The sequence below is a fragment of the Chamaea fasciata genome, unplaced genomic scaffold, assembly GCF_029207755.1.
Source record: "Chamaea fasciata isolate MVZ Bird 193981 ecotype frontalis unplaced genomic scaffold, bChaFas1.0.hap1 SCAF_6, whole genome shotgun sequence".
In the NCBI taxonomy this organism is placed as follows: domain Eukaryota; kingdom Metazoa; phylum Chordata; class Aves; order Passeriformes; family Sylviidae; genus Chamaea; species Chamaea fasciata.
In genome coordinates this window covers 25,814,456-25,841,755 of record NW_027094091.1, presented here as the reverse complement: position 1 = coordinate 25,841,755, position 27,300 = coordinate 25,814,456, and the positions used below count along the sequence as shown (strand labels likewise).

Genomic DNA, 27,300 nt, shown 5'->3' with positions numbered 1-27,300 from the left:
CCTTACCTGAAACTTTCCTGAAAGTCTGTTTCTATGCACTCAAGACCTGTATTTTCATAATACCTGCTTTTTCAAGAAACAACCTAAACCAGGTTGATTTGGCCCTGTAACAGAGTGATATGTAGTTCCATTTGTCCAAAAGCTCCTCAGGGAGAAGCAAATTGCTTCCCAAGCCTTCACTGTCTGCTGGGATAGCAGTCAGTTTTCTAATTTTTGTGCTATTACTGAACATTTTTTCATCTGTCCATGTGGAGAGATGAGTGAAAATCTTGTTAGCCATTTAATTTACTTTTGTATATTCCTATCTGAGGTCATTTAGGGGTGAGCTTAAGGCAGCATTAGTGTTTAAAAATCTATGCTGATAGTAGCTCAGACCTTAAGTCTTGGAATTTTATTCAAAGGTTTTTGTTGTCAGCTAAATTCAACAGTGAAGTCTTCACTGAAGTCATACCCTTATTGATAAATCATCCCCATCGTTCTTCTCAAGTGGACACTACTTTTTAAGATCACCCCAAATTCATTTTTAAAGTATCAGGGTGCTTTAGTCTCCTGCTGCATCTCTACCACATCAAAGATTGTGTTGCTCCTATCCGTGTCTCATAGATGAGCAAAAATTGATATTGTTTGGAAATGCAAATATTAAATAGTATTTGCATTTCATTATAGATAAATTTGTATTTAAGATGGTATTTTGTGAAAGCAAATTTTGGAACTTTATTGCTGAAAACTCATCAAGTGGAATATATCTTAGCTGGTCTTCTATTAGTTTTCCACAGTGTTAGCAAATGCTGTAGGTGTATGGAGATCTGCATAGATAAGAGACATTAAGTGACAGTAGATGCACGAACTTAAGAAGTGATTTTTATATAAAAATTTCTACAGTAGCTCTATACATAGCTTCAAATTCTGTACATTACTGTTGTAGATTTTGGAACCTAAGATGTTCCGTTACGCTCACAAACTGGAAGTTCAGCGGATGGATGGGGTTTTGGGACAGCCTTCTCCTTTACCACATTTGTATTCTATGTCGTATTATCAACTGTCAGAAGAATTAGCAAGGACTTATCCTGAACTGACACTTGCTATCTTCTCAGGTATGATTTTAAAACAAGCAAAAAACTTCATCAAGTCAAAAGCATTGTACAAAATGTGTCATTCTTATTTTTCAATAACTGATTTATATGTAGTTCACTAAAATCAGACAACATCATCATCATACTGAATAGAGACAAAAAAGCCTAAGTGGCAAGTTTTGTTCACTTGTGTTTGAAATATATTCAGTGAAAGAACATGAATCAAAAATATTCTTACTGACTTTCTAATAACCATGAAAAATCACATTACAGAAATAATTTGCAATTGTTTTTTAAAATCATTCTTTCATTTTCTCTCTAGTGTTTTATTTACTGTAGATTGGTTAAGTACGTTATTCTGTAGCATTTTAAAACAATTGCTGAATAATAACCTTGTACATAAATTTAAAAAATTACCTACTAGGACTAATCAAAGGAAGAAAAATTTTTGAGCATTTTTTGCCAAACTTGGTATATTTTTTTATGTCATAGGTTTTTCAGTTCCCTTCTTCAATTAGAGGAATATATGTACACATACACACACACACACACACACACACACACACACACATATATGCATACTAATGCGATTTCTTCAACATACTGTTTGTCAGCAGTGTCTTCAGTTAACTCTGCTGAAGACTGTGGACTTTATCATTACGAAATGGCACTAGCCAGCTAAACAAAAAAATTGCATTTTGTATCAGCCTTACATTATATCAGTATGGTGTGCTGGGCTCATGGTTGTTATCACCAAGGCACTTCTCATTATTGATTTGAAATTCATGTATGTACCTAATTTTTGTATGGCAGAAGTAAGTCAGAGAATCCAAACAGCTCACCCAGCTGGGAGACAGGTGATGCTGCATTATCTGCTGCCGTGGATGAACAATATTGAGTTGGTAGACTTGAAACCTTTGCCAACCATTCGTCGGCAAGATGAAGATGAAGAAGATTCTTTGAAAGACAGAGAAATGATGGTGAACAGTAGACGATGGCTACGAGGAGAAGGCTGGGGATCACCACAGGCTACAGCTATGGTTCTGAACAATCTGATGTACATGACTGCAAAGGTAAAATTAATTCCTTAGGTACTCACCTTGTTTCAGTGGGTTGTTCTGTTTAGGATGCAAGAAAACACTGTTCAGATACTATGTCACCAAGCTTTCAAGAGTTACTGTTCATATTTGTGAAGGTGCTTTGTATACCCAAGCTATACCCTATATTTTTGAGGTATTCCAGGAAATATGTAATATGTAACATAAATGTTACAGCAATTGTTATGTATAGTAACAGTATATAACTAATGTTTTGCAATATAGATATTTAGCTGGATAGAGAATACCAAAATGCCTATATACCTGTGATCTCAAAGTGGAGTTTTGGAGTCTGTCTTGCTACCAGAGGCTGATTGACTCTCTTTCTTCTATCATAGGTAGTTACAACAGAGAAGTATTGCTCACATTCAATGCTTCTGACAGTTCTTGTTATGTGAGAATCCTACTGATGAGAGGTCATGTTTTGAACTATCAATTAAAAGCTCTTGTCAGTTTCTGGTCCATGGAGATTTATTCAGTACTGTCAGCAACTGGCAGACTGCTTCTCCATTAAATTTCACAGAATTGTTAGAGTTGAAAGGGAACTCTGGAGATCATCCGGACCAGCAGCCCTGCCAAGGCAGGGTCACCCTGAGCATGTAACACAGGAACTTGTCTAGGTGGGTTTTTGGTCTCCAGAGAAGGAGGCTTCATGTCCTCCCTCAGCATCCTGTTCCAGTTTTTTGCCACCCTCAGTGGGAAGAAATTCTTCATGTTGAGGTGGAAGTTCTTGTGCTTTAGTGTATGCCCATTGCTCCTCATCCTGTCGCTGGGCACCACTAAAAAGACTCTGGCACCATCCTTTTGGCCTTTCGGTTATTAACATGCATTAATGAGACACTCCTCCCTCAGTCCTCTCTAGACTAAAAAGGCCCAGCTTCCTCAGTCTAATGTATTATATATCAATGAAATATATAGGACGTACACATATCTTTGGATATATTTTTATACATTTATGGCTATAAAAGAAAAGAGCTATTTCCAGAATATATATTTAAAAATACATGTGAAAGCTTCTTTCCAGAACATAAAAGTGCAACAGTTTCCTACAAGATTTATGACTTTTTTCTAGAGCCCATTTCACTTGATCAGTGCGGATCACTTCTGAGTACAATGTCTTCTGATGAACTTTTCAGGACATGCATTTATTTTGTTTTCTAGTATGGTGATGAAGTGGCTTGGTCAGAGATAGAAAATGTCTGGACTACTTTGGCAGACAGCTGGCCAAAGAATCTGAAAATAATTTTGCACTTCTTGATCAGTATTTGTGGAGTGAACAGTGAACCCAGCCTTTTGCCTTATGTGAGTATGTGACGATCTCTTATTGGTGCTTATCGATATTTTAAAAATTAGAAGTATGTCTAGCAGCAAGGATCACCAAACGAAAATGTGAGGTAGGATTTATAGTATCAAAATCTCCACCCTGTATTTTATGACCACTAATGCTATGAACAAATCAAATTCAGTTCCTTTGTTTGCTTTACTTTGGACATCTATGTTAAAATTACAGAATCAATTTGTCAATCGATTAAATCAATTAATTTGTCATTCATGGAATAGACTTGAGAAGGGAAATCAACGAGAAAGGATATCACACCTTAAAGATTGCTGAGGTTTCCTTAAGACAACTTATTGATTTGCTGCGGGTGATAAGTCTGAAACAGTCCACCAGCTGTCTTACCAGTTATGAGTTGTCAAAAAATTCAGGACTCTATGAAAGCCATAGACCTTATTTACTGATCAAATAATAAAAAATGTAAAAGAGTTAGTAAAATTCTACATATGTCTCAGCATTTTATTTTCCTTTGTCATAAAAAGAAATCTTTAAATTTTGATTGCTAAACTTGGATTAATTTTATGATGAGTACACACTGAACAATTTTTTTCTTATGCTATAATTAATTACATTCCTAAAAAGCAGACAGATAATGCAGGAAAATAAAGCACCAGTTATACCCCATAGAGCATCATCCTTTCATGACCAAGTATTATACCAAAATAACCCCACCAAGCATCCCAAGCATCCTCAAAACCAATTTTATTTTACGTGAAAATGTATGTGAGAGCACTGCAGGATAGCATGAAGAAAAATATGATAACTGAAGGAAAATAAATAGTATAGAACAGAACTGTGAAATATCCAAAAGATACTACATTAGAATGCATTCATTCCAGTATGGACATCAGGTGCTGCTTAAACTTTTGTAAGAAAATCTTCTGCTTAAATAATTTTCAGAGGACATACTTTCAAACTTTATTGTCAGAAGACTACAACTGAGAAGATTTACTTTCTTACACTTGTGATTTGTTTCCCTTCTTGCTGCTCTCAACAGCTGGGAAAGCAACTTTGGTTGCTTTTAGAACTAGAGTAAGTTTCATGTATCCTTGCTTGCAGTGCAGGTAGATACTGATTCTAACAAGTTGTGGTATTCAAATCTCTTCTTATAAATGTATATACGTATGTATATATATATATGTATGTTTTTTATGGCAGGTAAAGAAAGTCATTGTTTACTTGGGTAGAGACAAAACAATGCAACTACTAGAAGAGCTGGTGAGTGAACTTCAGCTTACAGATCCTGTCAGTTCAGGAGTCACCCATATGGATAATCCGCCATATTACCGCATTACATCCAGTTACAAAATCCCCTCTGTCACTTCAGGTAAGCATTTGCTGACTTCACTAACTTAAACTGTTATTATTGTCAACTATAAACATGCTGCTATCAATCAGTTATGCTACTGAGTGCATATGTAAATATTCAATAGGAGTGCAGGGTTCTGTTTCTAAAGATAAGGTTAAAAGTTTGTTTTACAAGATCTGCAGTTTTTGGTGTACCCAAAGTTCTTACTGAAGTACATCTGATAGGTTCACAAGGGACGGGTTTGTCTTAAAATAAGCATCAGACTTTGTCTGTGTCCAGACCTTGTAGTCTTTACCCTCACTATATGACTTCTGTATCTAGTCAGTCAAACCATGGGGAAAAATGTATATAATTTTAAATCCATCTAAGTTGTTATATTTTAAGTTCTGTTACAGACATAAACTGCATCCATAGGAATTGTTTCAAGAGGATTTAAGTTCACTTACTTAGGAAAATTTATCGAGAAATTATTAATAGATCGATCATCAAAAAACCCCCAAAGTGCCTCATGCTTCAATCCAAGAACATGCTGAGAAATGTGGGGAAAAGTGGTCTTGTTTTGGTGGAGTATCCATCTGTCAAATTGAGCTGCAAAAGATATGGATGTGGGGAGGTTATCTAAGCAAGGCCTCAACCTTTGTGCTGCAAATTTGTCAATAATATGAAGCAGCCTGGACCTATCACATGGTGTAGTCTGAATAAGGTGAATGCATTGGCACTTGGTCTTGAAAGTGTTTAAAAATTACAAAAAAAAAATAAATTCTGGGACTCTTGCACTTAATGTAATTTAGAACAGGAAAGGCTGGAAGGGTACAGAATTACTTCCAATTGTGGCTGTCGGTTCAGTGAGATGCTTGCAAATTTCTCCTAAAAGAAAATTGTTAAAAGCTTCACCACAGGCTATTAGGTTTTAATCTTGAATCTATTTGTGGCTTAAATTAACTGAATAACAAAGTCCGTCTACATTTTACAGATTACTATGAGGTGTATAATACAGGAAAAAAGGAAATAGGTCTCTAGATACTGCTTAAAAAACTTTCTACTTAATTTACATTGAAGAGTTAGAGATTCCTGGAATAGATTTTTTTTTTATTTTTTCTTCTTAGTGAAATTATGGTAGCAGCTCACAATCCTTTATTGCATGTGAAAGTAGTTTCTGTGGCTTGGTTTGTATTTGTGCCAATTGCTGTGGAATAAACCTGTTTAGGGCTCTGGGCAAGGACCAGTAAAGAAGTGTGATCATGTAGTGCTTAAGAATACTTTTCCTTTTTATTGACCAACCTGTTTTCTTGTCCATAATTCACAGGTACCACTTCTAGTAGCAATACAATGGTGGCTCCCACAGATTGCAACCCTGACAGTAAACATATGAAAGACAGTATTGAAGAGAAGTAAGTATCTCCTCAAAGAGCAGTTATTAGTTGAATTACAGGAATTCCTGCTAGATACTATAAATACTCCCATCTCAGCAGCTCCAGGTATGTCTACGTTGCAGGGATTACATTCCATGTAATGTCACGCATATCAACAGAACTGGAATACTATTTGAGATTAACAATAGCAGCCTCAATTGTAGTTTGAACTCCAGTCCAGGTCAGGCATTGGATTGCTACAGCTATATTGTTTTTGATGCCTAAAGTAGCTACTATTACACTGGACTGTGTAGGTTCACATAAGAGCAATTGTACTGTAGGGTGGGGTTGGTGAGACACTGGAACACATTGCCCAGAGAAGTGGATGCCCCATCTCTGGAAATGTTCAAGGCCGGGCTGGTTAGGGCTCTAAGCAACCTGGTCTGGTGTAAGGTGTTCCTGCCCATGGCAGGGGGGTTGGAACTAAATGATTTTTAAGGTCCCTTCCAACCCAAGTCATTCTGTGATTTTATGACTTGCAAATTGGTTTATTACCTCACTGGAAATGAATGGTGCCTATGTGTTGCAAGTTAGTTTATTTTCCCCAACTGGGGTATTTGGATGCCAGGTATCTGTGTCAAGATACTACAGCTAACTCTTAAACCAATTTCTCCCTCCCTAATTTTTGAGGTATTTAAATATGCTCTTTTGGAGAAATTTGTCGGACACTGTTACTGAGGCTGGTGGAAAGCAAACAGTTGATACAGACTTAGTCAGGCTGTGTACTTGGAGCTCAACAGTAACTGACTGTGGGCATGCTGTCATTTTGTGTTAATATGAATAGCTAACCTCTGTTGTGTTTTTATGGATAGCGATCCATAAGTTCAAATGGAAAGGAAGTGGAGACTCTGTAATCAGCATGAGCAGGAGTGTGCACATGTGCCATTACTGTGGAGTAGCAGCTATGTTTTAAGTTTGCAAATGAGTTTCTGACGACTTGTTTGAGCTTTAATGATTACAGTTCTGATATAATTTCCCAGTTGGACACTTTTTTCCTTCCCTAGGATAATTATGTCAATATAAATAGAATAGTAAATATATTGGTAGAAGCAAGCCCAATACTTAAATTAAATTGGGGTGAGCTGTAGGATAAATCACGGAAAAATCACAGTAAATCACAGAAACCTGGAATGCGAGGTGTTGTTCAGAATTCAGCCTAACAAGGCACAGAAGAGTACTCGGCTGCTATGGGGGCTCAAGCTGAAGAAGTTTGTAAAGTAATGAAAGCAGCTTTGAAAGTCTCTGTGAGTTTTGGCATATACTGTAGGGTTGTCTTAAACCTCCCCACGGTATATGCTTCTTGATAAGATGTTCCCTGTACATCTCGGACTTGTCAGGAGGAGACAGTTTTAGAAACATACATAGAAACAGTTTGTAAATGGTGCTTTTAGCACTCTCATTTCTCTGATTTTTTAATAGTTTGTCAGATTAGCAAGGCAGGATTTTGGACACTGTGTGTTTATACAAGCATATGTCTCTGCCAGATCACATATGGATTTCCTTATTTTGTTCAAGAGTGAGAAAAACTTACGTAAAATGGTAGCAAATATTTTAATGTGCTTAAATGTTAGTGAAAATGATGGAACAGAAATATAATTTATAGTGGATAATCTCTTTGAATCCCCTTATCTGGTGTTGCTGGAGAAGGTATTACACAGCTGAGGTGCTTTGGCATCATGTTGATTATCCTTGTAAGATTGTTTTTTGTATAAGAGTTTTGCTGAGATACAGTTTTACTGAGACACCCTGATAAATGTTTGTCACAGAATGTCAGTCATTAGTTCTGCTTTATTTGCACCTACAGCTACGCACACCTAGACATCTACAGTGGGTTGAACAGCAACTTAAACCGCCAGCACCACAGACTCGAATCTCGCTACAGCAGCAGCTCTGGAGGATCATATGAAGAGGAAAAAAGTAATATTCTTTATTTTAAAATATTTATATGAATAGCACACAGAATTTTCACAAGTTAATACTTCTACTGTAGAATGTGGAACATAAAGAAATGAGCATTATCAGTGGTTTTTTGCATAAACCTATCAAAAATTAGGGTTTTTTATCTTCCTCCATCATATTACTGCTATTGAAATCTAGCATACATTTGGCTGCAATAACATATTCAAGGAAGATAATATGCTTTGTTCTTTTTGTTGTCCTCTGGAATGAGTTGTGAACATCTTCCTAAATGAAGTGGTTTTACTCTAGTTCCTTTGACAGTTAGGCACAAGAAACAGCGATAAGCAGGATGAAGATTAGATTTAAAAAAAGGTGATGGAAAAGAAGTTTTTTTTTTAAATAAAGAAAATTACAAGTAATTGTTCTTTTAAAGGATGGCATTCCTTGGCTTATTTAAAAAAAGGGTACTAAACTTTTTTGAAGCCATAACAAAGAAAAATATAGCTGGGAAAATGGTTCTCCTTATATGCATCTAATTTCCAAGATTGTTTTGAAAAGGTGTTTTGGATTATTTTTTGTGATCTATGTTTTGCTTTTCTGAGATGCAGAGGTATGGAAAGAGGTAAAAATTTCTCCTGAAACTCCATTATGCTTTTGGAAAGATTTCTGTAACAGGCCTATTAACTGTAGCTACTTTTGTACCAATTACTAAGATAAAAAATCACCATGGCAATGCTAGGGAAAGCCAAACAGGTCATGAAATCAGGCTGAAATGAAGACAGTGGTCAGACAGTAAATGATGTGCTACATTAGTGGGTTCTGTGTGCTTGGTCAGAGGAGTTGTTGGACTGAAACTCTTGTTTCAGTTAACAGGTTGTTAGTAATTTAAATGACTTTCTATTTCACCCTGCATGGGATAATTAGATATATTTCAGTCGTGCTAGTGGTTGCACAGACTTTAATTTCACTCTTTTTTTTTTTTTTTTTTTTTGACCGTTGTTTTACTACTGGTTAAGTTGTTTGGGTGTGTTACAGCACATGGTACAACTCTGCCTTTTCCTTCATTTCTTGTGTGACTGAACAAGAAGAGGTAAACTTCTGCATTTTGGGCTTTAGGTGTCAGTATGGAAGCTGTCCTGTCCATGCTGTATTGAAGCAACAAGATTCCATTAGTATCTTCTAATGCACTCCTCAATGACTGATTCTTTGCACACTGTGAAGATCAGAGTGAATATGTGGTTGTTACTGCCTCTGTTAAGGAAGTGAAACCTAATGCCCTCTACAGAGATTGTTGTAAGGGCTGAACATACTAATGCAGAATCTGCTAAACTTTGGGTCAGTAACAGGTTAGTGTCTGGCTTCTGGTCAGCCAGAGTGTTTATTACTGCATGGATAGGCATTATCCAGAATCACAGGTGCAGTCAGTTTCAGATTTGTTTGCTGCTTGTGATAGCAGCACTGAGTATCCTGAACTAGATGGTATTTCACATGTTCCATCAGTAAGAAGTTTGTCACTTCCAGGGGAGAAAGTAAGAATGAGCTGATCCGTGTGTGAACATCTGAAACTTCTGCAGCTATACGTCCAAAGAGAGCTGGTAGAATCACTGAAACATTAAACTGTTGAGGCAGTTTCCTTGTTTCTAGTCTTGACTAATAGTTCTGAAGCCCAAAACAACTTATAAATCAGAAAAGTATTTTGGGTGTGTTGACATAGTATACTCTCATACCAAACAGGTCATGTTTTTCTTGCACTTTTGAAGCTTAATAAAAAACCTAAATGTCTTTCTGTGCTTACTTGACAAATTTACTGATTTTTCTGGGCAGTAACTTTTATCAACCAGTGGGATTGGGCTATGCTGTTGTAAAAGTGGCAATTTCCAAGTTACCCATGGATCAGGCCAGCATTATCTGGCGCAGAGCCCTGGTGGGGTTTTGCTGTGAGACCTATAAAGATGTGCTCTTGAGGAATACTTCCTTAGCCTATAATGAAATGCTCTTCAAGATGAGTTCAGTTAAATCTTAGGACCCAGCCTTAATTAACTCCATATCTGGCGCAAGGTTTGAAATTCAAGGAAATTACGTCAGATCACTTTGCCTTTTATCATAGTTTTTTTGAACCCATTCAAAAGCATCTTACTCTGTTATGTGTGTAATGTCTGTAGAATCATCCTTATACTATAAGAAATAACCACTTTTTCTCTTTTAAAAAACTATGTCCAACTACTACTGTTGGCTCCCCTTCCCATCTCCTAGATCTCAACTTTTCAAGAATTTAAAAATATTTCTTCAGAGGACTGTAACACATAGAAATATGCATTGTAAATATATTTCTGGTTTAATTCTCTCTTGTGTTAGGTGATTCAATGCCTCTCTATTCCAACTGGAGGTTGAAAGTGATGGAGCACAATCAAGGAGAGCCTCTCCCTTTCCCACCTTCTGGAGGTTGCTGGTCACCACTGGTGGATTACTTGCCTGAAACTTCTCCTCCGGGCATGTCACTTCACAGGTAGCTGTTCTGGCAATGCCAATGGCAGTTCATTGTGTTTTCATTTGAGTTGCACAAACACAGTAATTTGAAGATAGCAGATTAAAGGGCAGCTGATAATACATTTGTTTTCTGTGGGTTTACTCACAGGTCTAGCAATTTAAGATTACTCAAGTTTTTAATCTGGAGGATGAAAGTGTTTCTATTTTTATTATGAGCATTCATCTTTTCCCTTATAATACAGCTTTGTGAATGTTTATAGACTGAAGAATACAAGTTAGAAGCAAATGAAGCTCTTTGCAGCTCTTCATGAAATTCCTGTTACATTCCTCTAACATACTATTTTTTTTTGTTTGTTTTAGATGCAATATAGCAGTGATTCTTTTGACTGATTTGATAGTTGACCACAGTGTAAAGGTGGAATGGGGAGGATACTTGCATCTTTTGCTTCATGCAATTTTTATAGGTAACTTACTTCTTACAGAAATACTTACAGTAACCTGAGGGATTCTGGGCTTTTCTTTTTGATATTTAAATTAATTTTTGCATTGTATTGAAATCCCATTAATTTGATAATATTTACAGTATTTTTTAAAATTCAATTCAATGTCTTTCAGCTTAATTACTATAATTATTTTTGAAGTTGTTTTAAGGAACTTTCTTTTGGAGTCACTTTTACTTCTTGTAGAAGATACAGTAAAATTCAATTTTTTTCTTTCTGTTTCTAAGTGTAATAATTTTCATACAGAGCACAGATTAAGTTCTTACCTAAAATTACTTTGTACTTTAACCTTGCATGGGGTTATCAGATTTATTTTGGTCTGATCAACATAGGGTTTGTTAAATTGAATGCCATTGTTTCCATATTGAAACACTGAAAAATTATTGTTCAGCAAATTCTGTATCAGTTTTTTGGTAAAGTATAACAGACCAATTTGAATACTGCTATTTTTAAAAGAATGTAATTCAGCATGCCCTTTGAATATCATAAAGTCTTGCTGTTTTCTTTTTGTGTTAGGTTTTGACCATGGTCACCCTGAAGTCTATGAGCATTGTAAACGACTCCTTTTGCATCTACTGATAGTGATGGGCTCTGGCAGTAATGTCCAGTCTGTTGCTTCTGTCCTACTCAGAAACAGAGAGTTCAATGAGTCCAGGGTGCTTACTGTCAAGCAAACTACCCATTTAGATTATACTTTCACAGGTATGCTTTTGAGGCATTTTGCTGTTGCTTGTTAAAATTACATAGGAAGGTCTCTCTTTTTACAGGTGTTACCAAGATTTCTGTTGTTTGTAATATTTTCTTGAGGCCTTGGCATTAAAATATATTTCTTTGGATTTTAATGAAATCAAAATGAATGGAGTTCTCATTAGCACTTCATGCTCAGTCATCAAAGTAGGGAGCACAGTTGAATGATGAGTAGTAGTGGAAGTCAAAGAGGGAGCTGTATGTTTTGGAACTTTATTACAGCAGGTTTTATGATGCCTTTGAAAATAAAAACGATGAAGATACATCTCTTACTTGTTTAAAGCAGGTTAAAATTTCCAGGTTTTGTCAGCTGTGATTGCATTTTTTATTGGCTACCAGAATATTTTTTGAGATACTATTCACCTCAACTTTACAATATTGTAATTATATAGTGCACTTTATATTTCTGTGTATCTCTATGAAGGTAATATTCTGATGGTGAGACTGTATTGTAGTTTCTATTGAAATAGTTCGGGTTTTTTAAAATTCATTACTTCATATTATTTCAGTAGGTGGCAGCATATTGCCATACAACTGTCTGTTCTCTTTTGTTCACATTAGCAATGGTTTTATTACTTAGCAAAAGTAGTCGTCTCCTGATTTGTGAATTTGGTTTTTTGTAGCAATGAGGAATTAAATTCCACTGTCCATAGTAGTGGAAGTATTATTTTATATATGTTATTTATTCTTCTGTTCAGCAGAACTTTAAAGGTGCATCTACACGGTGGCATATGCAAACTATTCCCTTCCTAATCTTTAAGGGCTTGGATAAAACTGTCTAAACATGACACAATAAAACAAAGATGTCTGATAGAAACTAGAATACGGTCAGCATCAAACATTTCAGCTGGGCATTAGGATAAGGTGTTTACAGATGTGCATGCCTAGCACAAGGTTGGACAAACTGATTTTAAATATTATTTGAGCTAGCTAAGCTGCAATAGCCCAGTCCAAACTCTGTGGTTTTATGGTGAAGATTCATGGTTGGTCAGTGAGTCTTAAGCTTATTTATATACAAGTGTTATAGTCAAAGGCCCTGCCAGTTTTCCTTGGTAGTTTACTTTCTCTCAGAAAGTAAGCATCTTCATAGATGGATAGAAGTGCGATGTGAGGAGTCACTGCAGTTGTATTTTATTGCCACGTAGTTCTTTATATGGAAGAGAAAATCTTCTGGCCGCAAGATGAGGCTAACTTCAGAGAAACTTTGTACAGCCACAGGGGCTCTGCTTAGAGTCCATTCACTAGATAATACTTAATGTTCACTGATTTCAAGTACTGTCAGTTACACTATGACTGGGTTTTAAGAAAAAAAATTATCTGCTCATTAGTAGGAAATAGTCTGTATAATTTTTTAAATTAAGTTGAGATGCCTCAGAACCTGATGAGCTCTCATACTATTAGTGCAAAATCAAGGATAATGCAGGGGTTTTAAAGAGGGATCTAGCAGTTCCAAATTAATGTTCGTGTAAGTCATAGGAAGAATTTGTGTATATGAGACTTGTTGATTTCATTGAAATTATTGCATCCATGAATTTACTCTCTTTTAAGTATTCTCATTACATTTACTAAGTTATTGATCTTTTTAGAGGGCCATTTTTTCTTGTTATATATTTAATGTTAACTGTCAACCTAAAAGTGCATAATCATCTTGTTTCAATTTCAGCAGGTGTTCATGATTTTATACCTGATTACCAGCCCTCTCCAATGACAGACTCAGGGCTTAGCTCAAGTTCTACCTCTTCTAGCATCAGTTTAGGAAATACAAGTGCTGCCATTTCTCAACTGCACACCACAATCCTCAATGAGGTTGACATTTCAGTAGAGCAGGATGAAAAAGTGAAGACTCTTATAGAATTTATTACCTCAAGGTAAGATTTCAGTTTTTATTTTCATCAAGACGTGTATTGTGGAGAAATGGCAAACCTATTATTTAGCATCATGTTGTCTAATTCTGTCTCTGTTTTATCACCAGTACGTGGTTTTATGTGATAACACATGAAAAGCTCTAACTTTCCAACACTTTCAGAGAATTTTGACCTTTCAAGTCCTGACTGTTTAAAAGTATTTTTCTATATTTTATTCTGAATTAAGGCTGGAATACATTGAAATGATAAGGAAGCTGCAAGATTTGTGTGCCGTTTAGGGATTACCTAGTAGTAAAGAGCTGACTGCTCAAAAATGAGGAATTTGTTGCAAAGGACATCGGTAGTATCATCACATTTGTGCAATTTGTATGATAGTTTATATTAAGCTTTCAAGATGGTGTAAAAATTAGGAAGTGCATAATAGTGATAGCTGTACTGGTTCTTTCTTAGAGAAGTATTATACTACAACTATACCAGAGAACATCTCTTCCATCTTTTTACCCCGTTATTTAAATTGGAACTGATACATTGCTTTTCACCTTGATTTAACTACTTGCATAATATATTGGTATTATGTATGTATTATTATGTTTAATATTGGTCAGTTGTCAAAATTCTTTCCAATTTGTGTTTACACTTCCAGATGGTTTCTTTTATGTGGTACATAGTAGATTCTTTTGCAATTAACCATAAAGTTCAAATTTCATTTAAATAATATTGATGACAAAGGCTATGTTTTATATACTGTTTACTCTATTATTATATTTTCTAGGAAAAGAGGCCCACTTTGGAATCATGAAGATGTTTCGGCCAAGAACCCTAATATAAAGAGTGCTGAACAGTTAACTGTGTTTTTAAAGCATGTGGTATCTATATTTAAACAGTCTAGCTCAGGTATGTTAGAAAACAGACAATACATGATCGAATGTGCAAGACTGCAAACTAAATAAATAATTTTTAACACATGAAAATGCATAGGTTATCTATAAAATCACTCTAGTAATTACTGCTTCTAAATAATAGAGTTTTCTTGTGTATTGCACACTTCAGTTCGTATTTCTGTTATGACAGATTTAAATATAATCTTTTAGGAATGAGATAGAACATCTTATTAATTTTTCGTGAACACTCAATATTCAAGTCATAAAAGTTTTATTGTCTGCAAGTCTCTCTAGCATTAAGTATTTGGAATACATATTTATATTCCCGTAAACATTTTTGAGACTAATACTTCTTGACAGAAATGTAGAGGATGTGAGAATATTTTAAATTTAGGAATGACTTTGGCAATTTACTCTTCAGTAAATTCTGGTAGATTTGGTTTTTTATAAAATATTGATTATTTATTTACCTTAATAGGAGGATATCAATTGGAGCATCGTCTCAGTGAAGTTGCTTTGCAAACTGCGCTTTCGTGCTCTTCTCGCCATTATGCTGGGAGGTCCTTTCAGATTTTCAGGGCTCTGAAGCAGCCTCTCACTCCATCTACACTTTCTGATGTTCTCTCCAGACTAGTAGAAACTGTTGGAGATGCAGGAGAAGAAGCTCAGGTATTTGAAATTTTGCTCCTCTCTTTATTAGAAAGCTAAGTCTGCCTAAATGATGTGCGTGCATTTTTAGGTCAACGACAGGAAAATTTAAAAGCTTTTTTTTTTTTCTTTTCAGTTGCTTTTTATTTTTAAGTATTTCAAATACCAGAACAGTTTTAATTGTGACACTTCCTGAATTTCACCTAATTAACTGAGGAAAAGTTGTGCATATTCTCTTCTACAGCAATAGGCTCTTTCAGAGAGTTTGACATGTCTGTTTCCTGTAGACACCACCTCTTTCATTGTTAGAGAATACTGAGATCAGCCAGATAAAAAATTATTTAGGTTTTCTTTTAAGAACTTTACCTGAAAAAACGTTAACAATCATTCAACTTCATGTCATTTTACATTTTAAGAGTGTATCTAATCTTTTAGTACTGCAAAATGAGTCTGAATCCTTCAATCCATCCTTAAAAACAAAGCAAATGAGAATTCATTCAGTAAGTGCTTATAAATAAATTGAACATTTTCCTTGTCTTGACGCTATACTGCTAGCTTGAGCTGTCTCATGAGGATTGTGTTCTAATTGAAACATGAAATAATTTAGTTACTGATACTAATTTTATATTTTTATATTACTACTCAGTAGATTTTCTGTGATCTTCCTTGTGCATATTGCATAATTTATAATGTGGCTTTCCCCAGGGTTTCGTCATAGAGCTGCTTTTGACTTTAGAATCTGCTATTGATACATTGGCTGAAACCATGAAGCATTATGATCTGCTTTCTGCCCTTTCTCAGTGAGTTCTTTTATTAGTCAATTTTCATTATGTATTTTTTTACATATGAATTATTAAAAATTTGTATTATAAATGTAATGAAATAATTTCTTGTCGTCTTTGCAGAATAATTGTATCCATATAGCAAAATTGCTTGCTCTGGTACGTTTTTATCATTCTGCCTCAAGCAAAACTTGTAAGAATCTCGATTTCCTGAAAAGAATATCTTATTGCCTTTCTGATTTACCCTCTTGGGTTCAATTTAATTTTGTAAAAAAGCTGTTCAAGGAGTTCCTTATGGCTCACTTCTGAAATATTGTCATTTCTTCTTAAACTTCTTGAATTTAAAGGCTCTGCAGATGTTGGTCTGTCTTAGGCCTCAGGTTTGTTGTCCGTATGTAAGAAGTGTAACTGGACAGTCTGAGTCATTAGTATGTCTCATTACAGTTTGAGTGGTTGCCGTGATGATTTTATATCAAACTGAAAAAAATCCCTAAATGTTCAGACATCTGTATTTGTTTGACTTCCTCACAAAGTTTTTGAAAATGCTCAGATTTCTAAGAACACATTCAATTTCTCAGTATCAGAATAGGGAGGTGTTGGGTTTCCTAGGTCAGGTACCTCAGACAAATACATGGTAATAATTGTATTCATTCATTCATCAATTCATCTACTTTGATCACATCTTTAAATAAGTTGGGATGCTAGATCATCACTTTCACAAAATCTTTTACATGCTATGGTCTAATTTTTCGGATTTTGCTGTAATTTTTATGGTATTCTGTGATTGTAACAAATAGATTTGGTAGAAAAGATAACAGGATGCAGCAATCTTGTCCTTATGCCATAAGGATATTTTAATAGATACAGAAATCCTGTATTTACATGTATTATAATACTCCTAGGGTGATTAACCAGAGTATTCACTGCATGTGTATGTGATTAGTGTAACATCTTTTTTCTTTCTTCCCTTTTTCTAAACTCTGTTTTATTAAAATATTTTGCATGTAACAATATGTAATACTGATTTTTATTTTAGAACCTCGTACCACGATTCTGTAATGGGAAACAAGTATGCAGCTAATAGGAAAAGCACTGGACAGATAAATCTAAGCACAAGTCCCATTAATAGTGGCAGTTGTTTGGGATACTACAGCAATACAAGGAGTAATTCCTTGAGACTGAATTTAATCAGTGAGCGAAGAGGCGACCGGCGACGGAGCAACACACTGGATATAATGGATGGAAGGATAAATCATGGTGGAAGTTTGGCAAGGACTAGAAGCCTTTCCTCCCTGAGAGAGGGAGGGATGTATGATGTGCAGCCCACTACTGACCCTGTCAACTTGATGGCCACCATATTTTGGATTGCAACTTCGTTGCTGGAGTCAGATTATGAGTATGAATACCTTCTGGCTCTCAAGCTGCTCAACAAGCTTCTTATTCACATGCCTCTGGATAAATCAGAGAGCCGGGAAAAGATAGAAAAGGTGCAGAATAAACTGAAATGGAATAACTTTCCAGGCCTTCAGCAGCTTTTTCTGAAAGGCTTTACTTCAGCCTCAACACAAGAAATGACAGTTCATCTCCTCAGTAAACTCATCACAATTTCCCGGCATGCTTTGGTGGATCCTTCTCAGTTAGCAGGTATCTTTAGGAAATATGTGATAAAAAAAATACTTTTTCATCAAATTAAGTGGAGACAAAATCAGTAGTAATTGTGCATTTGCCTTAAAGAAACGCTTCCATTAAATGCTTTCTGCAGTTGTCCATATTACAGTGCTGCATAGTGGGAATACATTACAGACTATGATTATCTCATAAGCAAGATTGCATGTAAACTTTATGCATTGACTATTGTTTGCAAGTGAGTTTTAAGAGCTGTGTATTTTTTTTTCCATGATCTTGTGCTAACTAGCTCAATTAGCACTATTCAAACATTTTTCGAAACAGTGTGACATGGTGTCTAAAACTATCCAGTTTCATGGCAGTTTTGCTTGATTGGTCCAGTGATGATTTTATTTTCATCATGCATTTTTATACCCAACACAGACATAGTTATATACATTGTTCATACATGCATACTTAGGTAAATGTATGTGTATGTATAATTTATATACCTGTGTGAAAGTTTGTGTCATGCTGTAAGAGTGTTAAATACCAGCTAACTCCACATTAAATTAGGTCATATTAAAAACCTTAAGGGCTCATATAACTCTCTTTATGTATGTGTTTAGGATTTCCCCTAAACATCTTGTGCCTACTTCCTCATCTGATTCAACATTTTGATAACCCCACTCAGTTTTGTAAAGAAACAGCTGACAGGATAGCAAAGGTATGTAACATGATGCTTGGAGAAGTATCCAGGAGGATATATATACATCAGCATTGTTTCTGTACTTTTGGGGGGTCCCTTATGTAATACTTCTATGTGATTCTAATAGTAATTTACACATAGGTGTATATTACTATTGTAGAGGTCATATTTTGAAGATGTGATCCTGTCTAATTTATATAACTAGGCCTTGTATCAACCCCTGAGTTTGTTTGTCAATGAAAAGACACATTTAGCTTATTCTGTAAAATTTATATTTCAAGAAGAAATTTCTTACTAATGATATAAATTACTTTTTCTTTCTTGTCTGATTTTTCCATTTGCAATTTTGAATGTCAAGCTAATCACATTTTAAGCATGCTTCCTAATTTTTTTATGAGAAGGAAGTGATTCTTACTGGTAGACAGAGAAGAAAAAGTAGTATTTTCTTTCTGTTACTTGTACACAGTGAAATACACCTTAAAAAATTTCTGAAATGCAGTGGCTGTTAAAGCAGTATGTGGTGGACACCAGCTGTTGTCAGCCAGGATGGTGTTGCACTGGCCTGAGAGTATTCCCTTTAAGGACGGATGTGGAAAGGGGAATAGGAAAGAGCTGTCTGGCACAGGAGACGCAGTCATTCACCTCTGGCTGCCAGGGCTGTGAACCACTAAACTGTGCACAGACTGATTCAAAGAGGATGTGCCTGATGCAAATGCAGAAATTACTGCTGCCTGAAATGCTTGGATTACTCAAGCAAGGGATATTGGTTGATCATACCAAATGTATGATGAGTAGATAAACTTGGAACATGGGTGCCACAGTACCAAAATTCCATAGGAAGTGTAGGTCATGTTTGTGTGATTGGTTTGAGTTCACTTACTAGAAAATAACTGAAGTGAAATCTTGGAAATGAAATCTTGGAGTGAAATCTGGGAGAAGTGCATAATGACTCATGAATGCTTGGATTAAAAAAAAAAATTATTTCTAATATAATTAAATATGGTTTTGCTTTTCAGGTTTGTGCAGAGGAGAAGTCACCAACTCTTGCCAATCTGGCTCATATGATGAGTTTATACAGTACACACAGTTACTCCAGAGACTGTTCTAACTGGATTAATGTAGTGTGTAGATACTTGCATGACTCTTTTTCAGATGCCACATTTAACCTCATAACTTACCTTGCAGAGGTAAGCTTTTACTGGCAGTGTCTTATGTTGACAATTTATTGCCAATTCCTAATTTCTCATGATTCTGAATATCAAGGGGAATAAAGAATATCGTCTGTAACAGGAAAGTATTGCTAAAATGTTCTAGGATGTAGAAAAGGGATGACTGCTGCCATTTTGGAGTGCACTAATTTATATATACCTTGAATTATAATCCTTCTGATGAATGACCTCCTTTTGTGAGAGTGACGTTTGGAAGTAGATGTTTATATTCTGTACTACATGAATATACATTGTCTTGGCTTTGGCAAAATAAGCTTAATGCAAATTTTAAGATACCTTCTTTAGTCAGGTACAAGTCTTTATCACAACTTCAAAAATTAATGGCAAAGTTCAGTTGTAAGTAGTGTATAATGTAGGAAAAAATAATTTAAATTATAGAAATCAGTATATTATTCTGCTAGGCATTCATACAGGAAAACTATTAAGTACTTTGTATGAAAAGCTTGTAGAGCTTGTCCTTGAAGTGTATCACTTCAAACTGATGGAGACATTTTAAAAAATGTGTTCATTCTTACAAATGACTTTATATGTACCTCTTTTGTTTGTAAAACTGCATTTACCAACCTTCCTTAAGGTGTTGCTGTAATTGTTTTTCATACAGTTTTGAGATTTTGAATTAGTATGAACACTTTTATTTAGTGAAAAGTGTTTTACTATTAGATGCTTTTGATCTGTGCTAAAAATATGTCAACATTCAGGGAAAATAATTAATTAGGACAAAAAAACCATTGTGCTGTTGTATTACTGGTTTTTAGTGCTAAAGCAGAAGTTTGAAAAACAGGAAGTGATACATTTAAGTTTCTTGAAGGAAAAAATTAATGTGTGTTGAAATTAGCTGTATATTAATGTTTGCTTTCACTTTTTGCTACCATTAAAGGCCCTAATTATATTTTGTATTTTTAAATTCTTTTTTTAGCTGTTAGAGAAAGGCTTATCCAGTATGCAACAGTCCTTGCTGCAGATCATTTACAGTCTTCTGAGTCACATTGACCTATCCACAGCTCCAGTGAAGCAGTTTAATTTGGAAATCATAAAGGTTATTGGTAAATATGTTCAGGTAGGTACTCTGAAGAACTGTAAAAGCCTGTCCTCTCATTATCAAAATTACACCTGAATTTTGGGGGGAATTTATTTCAGATATAAAAATAGTCGTTTGTAGTCAGATTCCATAGGGGTTTTTTTTCCCTAAGTACTTAGTTCCCTAGATGCTTCTGTATTTGTCCAGTGTGATTTGCATCTGGCAGAACAAGTTATCTGGGTGAATGTGCACGTATTTACGGATGTAGACAACTCGTCATATGTAGTTAGAGAAGATGATCCTTCAGCTATTAAAATACAAGGAAATGTTTACTGCTAAGATGCACAAGTGTTTATTTATGTGTATATGTTTTTAAAAGCAAATTTTATGGTGAAATGAATATTGAAATCACTCTCGGTAATATATCCATGAGGAACTTTAAGGTGCACCTTAACAAAATTGAGTATATTTTTTTTATTAAAGAAAGTCCCCAAAGGATGAACCACAGTGTTTTGCCCTAGGTAATTTAAGCCTTTGTACTCGAAACACAAATTTACTGAAAATCTATTTCACAGAAGAAAGTCTAGCATCTTACCGAAAGGTTTTATGAAAATGCCTGGAGCATAAAACCATTTCAGTGCACAACATTCTCCTCTTTTTTCTCTGAATTCCATTATTGCTGAATGTATTTCAGTCAAATGGTTTAATCATAATTAAAAAGTGGTGTTCCCTGGATGTTTTGTTATTGACGAATATGTACTTTAGATATTGTGCTCCTGTCAGAGTGCATTAGGCAAAATGGAATGATGAGCATTAGCTGTAGTTTTTATGGCCTGGCAGCTTCTTGCTTCACCTCTAACCTCTCTCTGAGCTTTCTATGCAAGCCCACACTACCATGGAATGTAATCTTAATTAGATGTAAGCTATCAAAAGATGGTACTAGCAAAAAATATTCCAGAGAAGTCTTAACATATTTTTATAAAATAAAATATGTTACTATAAATGACAAAAGAAAAGATCATAAATTACCATGTCTTGTTTAAATGTGTTTCTACTAAACTTTGGGGTTTTTTCAGTCCTCTGCAATGACAGTGGCTGTAAATAAATTTAAGCTGCTACAGGATAGTTCCAGTTTGTGAGTCCTTTTTTTTTCGCTTATGATGCACAGAAATTGAGGAGATTACTGAAGACTCTCATAATCTGCAAAGAAGCAGAAAGCAAGTACTCCTTAGAGAATTGAAAGGGGTGTTTACTTTTTTAATGCAATAAAAGTATTTTGACAAACATGGCCTCCTAATTAAAAAAAAATGCAGACATCATGCTGATTTCAAAAATGGGAAGATTTAAGTTTCAGGCAGAATCCTTGCATTGCTGGGAGTGTAAATCTTAATCTTTGCACAAAGCTGCTTTTATTTTATGTCTCTCCTGATTCTTTACACAGTGTGTGTAATTCAAACCACTGAATTATTTACATTGCCTTAAACATCTTTTTAAGGAAAGTCCACCTAACTCAGGCTTAGCCTCTTATATTTTCACACTTTTTCCATAGCTTTTTTTAAGCACTCCATTGTTTTGATACTAAAAACTTTGTAAATGTTTTCACTTCTTTGTTAAAATTTTCTGTATTTCCTCATGTATTTCAAGCAAGGAATAGTTTTACTTGTTTCAAATTCCATCTACTCCCCCCATAAGTGTAAAATAATTAAAGATGGCAAGAGGTGAAATAGTTAGTTTGAATATTATCAGTTACTGTAGTTAACTGATAGTTAAATATTCTCAGTTTCTGTCACCTGGGTCACAAAGGGCAGATGCTTCAGACAATGATAAAAAACATGGTGTAAATACCGGGATGGAGGGGCATGTTCCATGGTCTGGTTGTGGCTGGCCCAGTGACCTGGAGTTACTGAGCCTGCTTGGCTGGACCTGACCACGCACCATGGGATGACCTGATAGATGTCTTCCCACTGCTTTCCTGGCACTTCAGGGTCTGAAGTTTCCCACCTGTGCTAGCCCCTTCAGCCATGTGTAATAGATCAGAGGTTTTGGATTGGGGATTCTTACAAAATGCCACTGTACATAAAAATTGCTGTCTTGCTTGAAGGGATTGTTGTGTGATTTGTGTATGTTCTCTTCAGAGTCCATATTGGAAGGAAGCCCTTAATATTTTGAAACTGGTGGTGTCTCGGTCAGCAAGCCTTGTTGTGCCTAATGATATTCCAAAGTCTTATGGAGGTGACATAGGTTCTCCGGAAATCTCTTTCACGAAAATTTTTAATAATGTCTCCAAGGAGCTACCTGGGAAGACCTTAGATTTTCATTTTGATATATCAGAGGTAATTATTATGTTTAGATGACAATGCACTTATGACTTGCTGTTACAAACTCAGGTGTTATTTTCTGTTAGCCTTCTATATTTATATGTTTTTAAATATAAGTACAATTTTTAAGAATGGCAGAGATTTAAGTTCTATGTATTTGTAAATGAGAGTCATACTAGAAGATAAATTTCAAATTCTTTTATGAAGTTTGTTTGCCTTTTCCCCCTTTTTAATGTCTGAAGAGTTAATTACTAAAAGTCAGTAGGATAATTCTCAAGGGTATCTCAGCTGTGTCAGATAACAGACAATGCAGCTGTCTGCTGCTTGCAGCTGTATGTACCAGGCTCTCAACAAATGCAGGTCTGTGCATTCAAGGGCTGAGAGGATTAAAACCCTGTACTGCAGTTTTGGCATGATTTTGGAAGGGGGAGGAAATTTAGAGGAGGGGATAGGATACAAAATGTAGGAAATTCAGTGTAAGAGGGATGTAGCTGGAGAAAAACCTCCTGCGGTTAAAAATATCACCCCCTACCACCAATGATACTCATTCTACATCTGAAAAGGGGACTATGGCCAAGTGACTGCAATGTAATGTATAGATGTGAAAATTGTAGAAACTTTAGAAGCGATCAGACGTAACAGCTCCTGGTTAAAGCTAACACTAGATAATGATTGGAGATATAGATGCCTTAGAAATGTTACTTAAATTGGTAAGTACATTCACTACTGAAGTTTCAGGGCATGTGGACAATTGAGAGACAAGATGAATTTCCACGGAGTTCATTGGATTAGATTTGGTGTCAAAGGGTTGAATTTGATCATTGTTTTTTCAGAAGTGTGTGTGTGTTTGTGAAGTTGCTGGTCTGTGAAAACAGTTTGTTCATGTCAGGGAATTATTCTACAGAGAGGCTTTGCATCTTTTAAACTTAGAACACAGTCGGTTTTAAAGTGTGTTTAAAAGTATAATTGGATTGTCAGCATAAAATGTGCATAATTCAAAGCCACACAAGGGGGCAGAATGGCAGCTTGCTGCGTAGGGAATAAGTATTCAGCTTTGTATTTCCCAGTGTACCATGGCTCAGTGGGTTAGATATGGGCTTTACAGAATGCTTACAAACAGACAAACCCTCCTACATTTCATATAATGCTGAATTCTAAAGTCAAATATGTAGTCTTTACAAATACAGATATGAATTTTAAGAAAGTGTTTGTTGTCTTTGCTAGACACCAATTATTGGGAATAAATATGGTGATCAACACAGCGCAGCTGGTAGAAATGGAAAGCCAAAAGTCATTGCTGTGACCCGGAGCACTTCTTCAACTTCATCAGGCTCCAATTCAAATGCACTGGTTCCTGTCAGCTGGAAGAGACCACAGCCATCTCAGGTACATTGTGCCTCAAACACTTTATACATATATTAGAGACAGCGTTTGTAAATGTATTTAAAAAATGTATTGAAGTGTTATTCGAAGTCTGTGTTATCTCTTAGATAAACAGTAAACTAATATGGCATAAACTAAAAGCTAATACTGGTGAAAAGTACAAAATTTTAAGATTCTTTTTAGAGGATGTCAGTATGCAATATGACTAGTCGAAAATGCACCTTTTATATTTTTACCTGGACCTCCAGCAGCTGCCATGCTATGTTATTTTTTTTGGTATATTTTTCAGAGAAGAACTAGGGAGAAGCTAATGAATGTGCTTTCTCTGTGTGGTCCAGATTCTGGTCTTCCCAAGAATCCTTCGGTAAGCGGTGATGGTGGTTTGTTTTGGTTTTTGAACTCAACTAGCAGAATGCTGTTGCATTTTTAGTTGTTGGTGAAGTTATGAACAGTGGATTTGGACAAGCTAGTTTTGGTTCAGCAGTTCACAAATCCAATTGAAGGATTAAAAATAAGAATCAGAAGTAAGGGATTACTATTACTCCTCTAGGATTCCAGTGGGCATGGTTGTCTTGGCTAGAAAAGGGAATTGAGCTGGGTCTCCCCTGTTCTGACTAAATCTCTATCTAGTCCATTACAGATGCTTTTGAGAGAAGGGGTAGCAGTAGCTGAGGACTGCAAGGGTGTTGATGCTGTATTGAAAATATCATAGAATCCGTTGAAAATAACCAGTGGATCATATACCTTGAAATATGGTTATTTATAGGAACAGTAGTCTTAACTGTTGAGTAAAAATAGGTTGATGGTTTTACTTCAGTATAAAGAACCACACTGGCATACTACGCTTGACGGTGGTGATGACATTGACAGCTCTTAAAATAAAGTGGATAGCCTACCTTGGTTATCATCTAGAATATATATTTTCTTTATTGTGGCATAGAAGTTCTTACCTGGGGAAAATATTGGTGGGAGAAGGATCTTGAATCTAGTGGAAGATAAATAAATAAAAATAGTTGACTGAAAGCTGAAACTGAAGAGATTAAAAAACAGTGCATGGAAATAAACAGACTATTGTCATTTTTGAAGCTTATGAAGGCCACAGTAGCCCAATATTGGATCCCTTTTAAAGGTGTACAGTCCTTCCACAGAAGTTTGTAGGTGAAAACAATATGGTCTATGCCATGTGGATGGTTATTATGATGGATTTTTTGTTCTTAATTTTGACTGATATTGTGGTTATGAAAATGAGGTTTGGGTGATTTTTCTCTCTATTTATACCTTTATAACTTTTAGCTACATTAAGGAGAGAATGATACCACTAATTTAAAGATGTAGTTTAAAATGCAACTAGTCTTGAAGCGAAGTGTTACCAATTTAGGGGTCACACTGGCTGCCACTAATTCCATTAAATGGCAGGAAGCAGGAGAGCTGACTTTTGGAGTTACGGAAATTGGAAGTTCTTACTTCTGTTTCCACCTATATCTGCAGGTTGTGTTTTCTTCTAATGAAGACTTGGAAGTTGGAGATCAACAAACTAGTCTAATTTCAGCAACAGAAGAAGTGATTCATGAGGAGGAAGTGGCTGTAGAAGACAATACCAGTGAACAACAATTTGGAGTTTTTAAAGACTTTGACTTTTTAGATGTTGAATTGGAAGATGCAGAGGTGAGACCTTGGGGTTTCTTCTGTGTATTTCCATTTGAAAGCATTTTAAAAATAAGGTTGTGTTGGTGCAATTCTAAGGAATTGGCAGCCCTACTAGCTAATCCAATTCAGAAGAATTTATGATGGAGCTTAGATAGAGAAACCTGGGCCAAAAACTTTGCAGGGTTAAGTTGTTGCAAATTGTTGGCTGGTTTTGGGGGTTAGAGTTGAGGTTTTTTGGAGGGATTTAAGTGACTTTGTCTGAAAGTGAATTGGTATGATGGTGTTAGCCAATATCAGCATGAACTCCTGGGTACCACGCAGGAGAAAACTTAATTATGCAACAGTGTGTTAAGAAAATGGCCTAATCATTGTTTCTGATAAGTTTCTGGATTTTGAGAACTTGATCAAAGGCTTTCAAAGTAACAAACTGTATGATACACTATCTCATTTTATGTGATTGACTTGCTCTTTCTATAATTGCTTGCTTTGACTTTTACATTATATCTGGTATTTTTCCCCTACTTCTCTTTCTGTCAGAAAGAGAGAGGGGAGGTAAAACAAAATTAAGCATTGAGAAATAGTGAAGATTCTGGTAACTGCTGTTACATGTTTCAGATCAAGAAAAGGCTTCAGACCAGAATTTGCTGAAGCTTAGAAGTATGGCTGTAAAAGGAACTGGGAAGGAAAAAGTCAAATGTTTTGTAGTTTCTTGCAGTGATTTGGTTACAGTCTATGCAAAATATTGAATAAGTAATGGAGATCCTTGCTGGTCAGGAGTCCACAAGCTCCTAAGAATATCTACCTATCTAAACACTGATTGTTCTTCTCTTGCTTTATCTAGACCTCTTTACAGGGTTTCCCCCCTAATTCTTAAGTTTTATCTCACTTTCCTCCTGCTTCCTGTGTATTGCTTCATTTCAGTCAGTATTAGCACCTTCTAGGAAAAGTACAGGCTCATTACGGTCTACTGCATAGATGTAACCATGCGCTATTCAGACACCATTCCCTATAATGAATACAAGTAGTCAAGCAATTCAGAATTGAGGCTCCGTAGTATTAAACCATTATTTTAACCTGATAGCACTTAGCAGATAGGATGGCAAAAGTTGAAAACTTTGCCAAATGAGGTTAACCTTTAGCTTCATTTATTGTGCTATTTTAGTAGCAGTTCATAATTAAGAATGGACAGTTTCTTTATTATTACTTGCCTGAATGCAACATGTAGTGCTGTACAAGAGAAAAAAAAAATAAGACTGCAGATAGTACAGATTTAGGGTGTTACATACAAATTGTGCACTTGGTATAAGAGCTCTGGCTTTTTTTTTCACCAAAAGTATAGAATGTTCTTTATTGCT

General features: G+C 35.6%; 1 protein-coding gene across 9 annotated transcripts in view; it reads left to right on the top strand.

Annotated features, from left to right (window-relative positions):
* FRYL (FRY like transcription coactivator) overlaps positions 1-27,300 on the top strand; it is a 162,217-nt gene that overhangs the window by 108,878 nt on the left and 26,039 nt on the right. For 7 of the 9 annotated variants that reach the window (XM_066185715.1, XM_066185716.1, XM_066185714.1 and 4 more), the window contains 21 exons: positions 926-1,094; positions 1,887-2,146; positions 3,332-3,472; positions 4,665-4,833; positions 6,122-6,206; positions 8,032-8,144; positions 10,482-10,632; positions 10,974-11,077; positions 11,630-11,815; positions 13,524-13,728; positions 14,498-14,619; positions 15,085-15,275; positions 15,960-16,054; positions 17,073-17,680; positions 18,271-18,368; positions 19,367-19,537; positions 20,496-20,636; positions 22,733-22,930; positions 24,140-24,301; positions 24,588-24,662; positions 25,787-25,963. In XM_066185715.1, the coding sequence (XP_066041812.1) occupies positions 926-1,094; positions 1,887-2,146; positions 3,332-3,472; positions 4,665-4,833; positions 6,122-6,206; positions 8,032-8,144; positions 10,482-10,632; positions 10,974-11,077; positions 11,630-11,815; positions 13,524-13,728; positions 14,498-14,619; positions 15,085-15,275; positions 15,960-16,054; positions 17,073-17,680; positions 18,271-18,368; positions 19,367-19,537; positions 20,496-20,636; positions 22,733-22,930; positions 24,140-24,301; positions 24,588-24,662; positions 25,787-25,963 (3,621 nt within the window). The remainder of the gene's footprint in view (positions 1-925; positions 1,095-1,886; positions 2,147-3,331; positions 3,473-4,664; positions 4,834-6,121; positions 6,207-8,031; positions 8,145-10,481; positions 10,633-10,973; positions 11,078-11,629; positions 11,816-13,523; positions 13,729-14,497; positions 14,620-15,084; positions 15,276-15,959; positions 16,055-17,072; positions 17,681-18,270; positions 18,369-19,366; positions 19,538-20,495; positions 20,637-22,732; positions 22,931-24,139; positions 24,302-24,587; positions 24,663-25,786; positions 25,964-27,300) is intronic. The other 2 variants (XM_066185719.1, XM_066185711.1) reach the window with 1 other exon arrangement.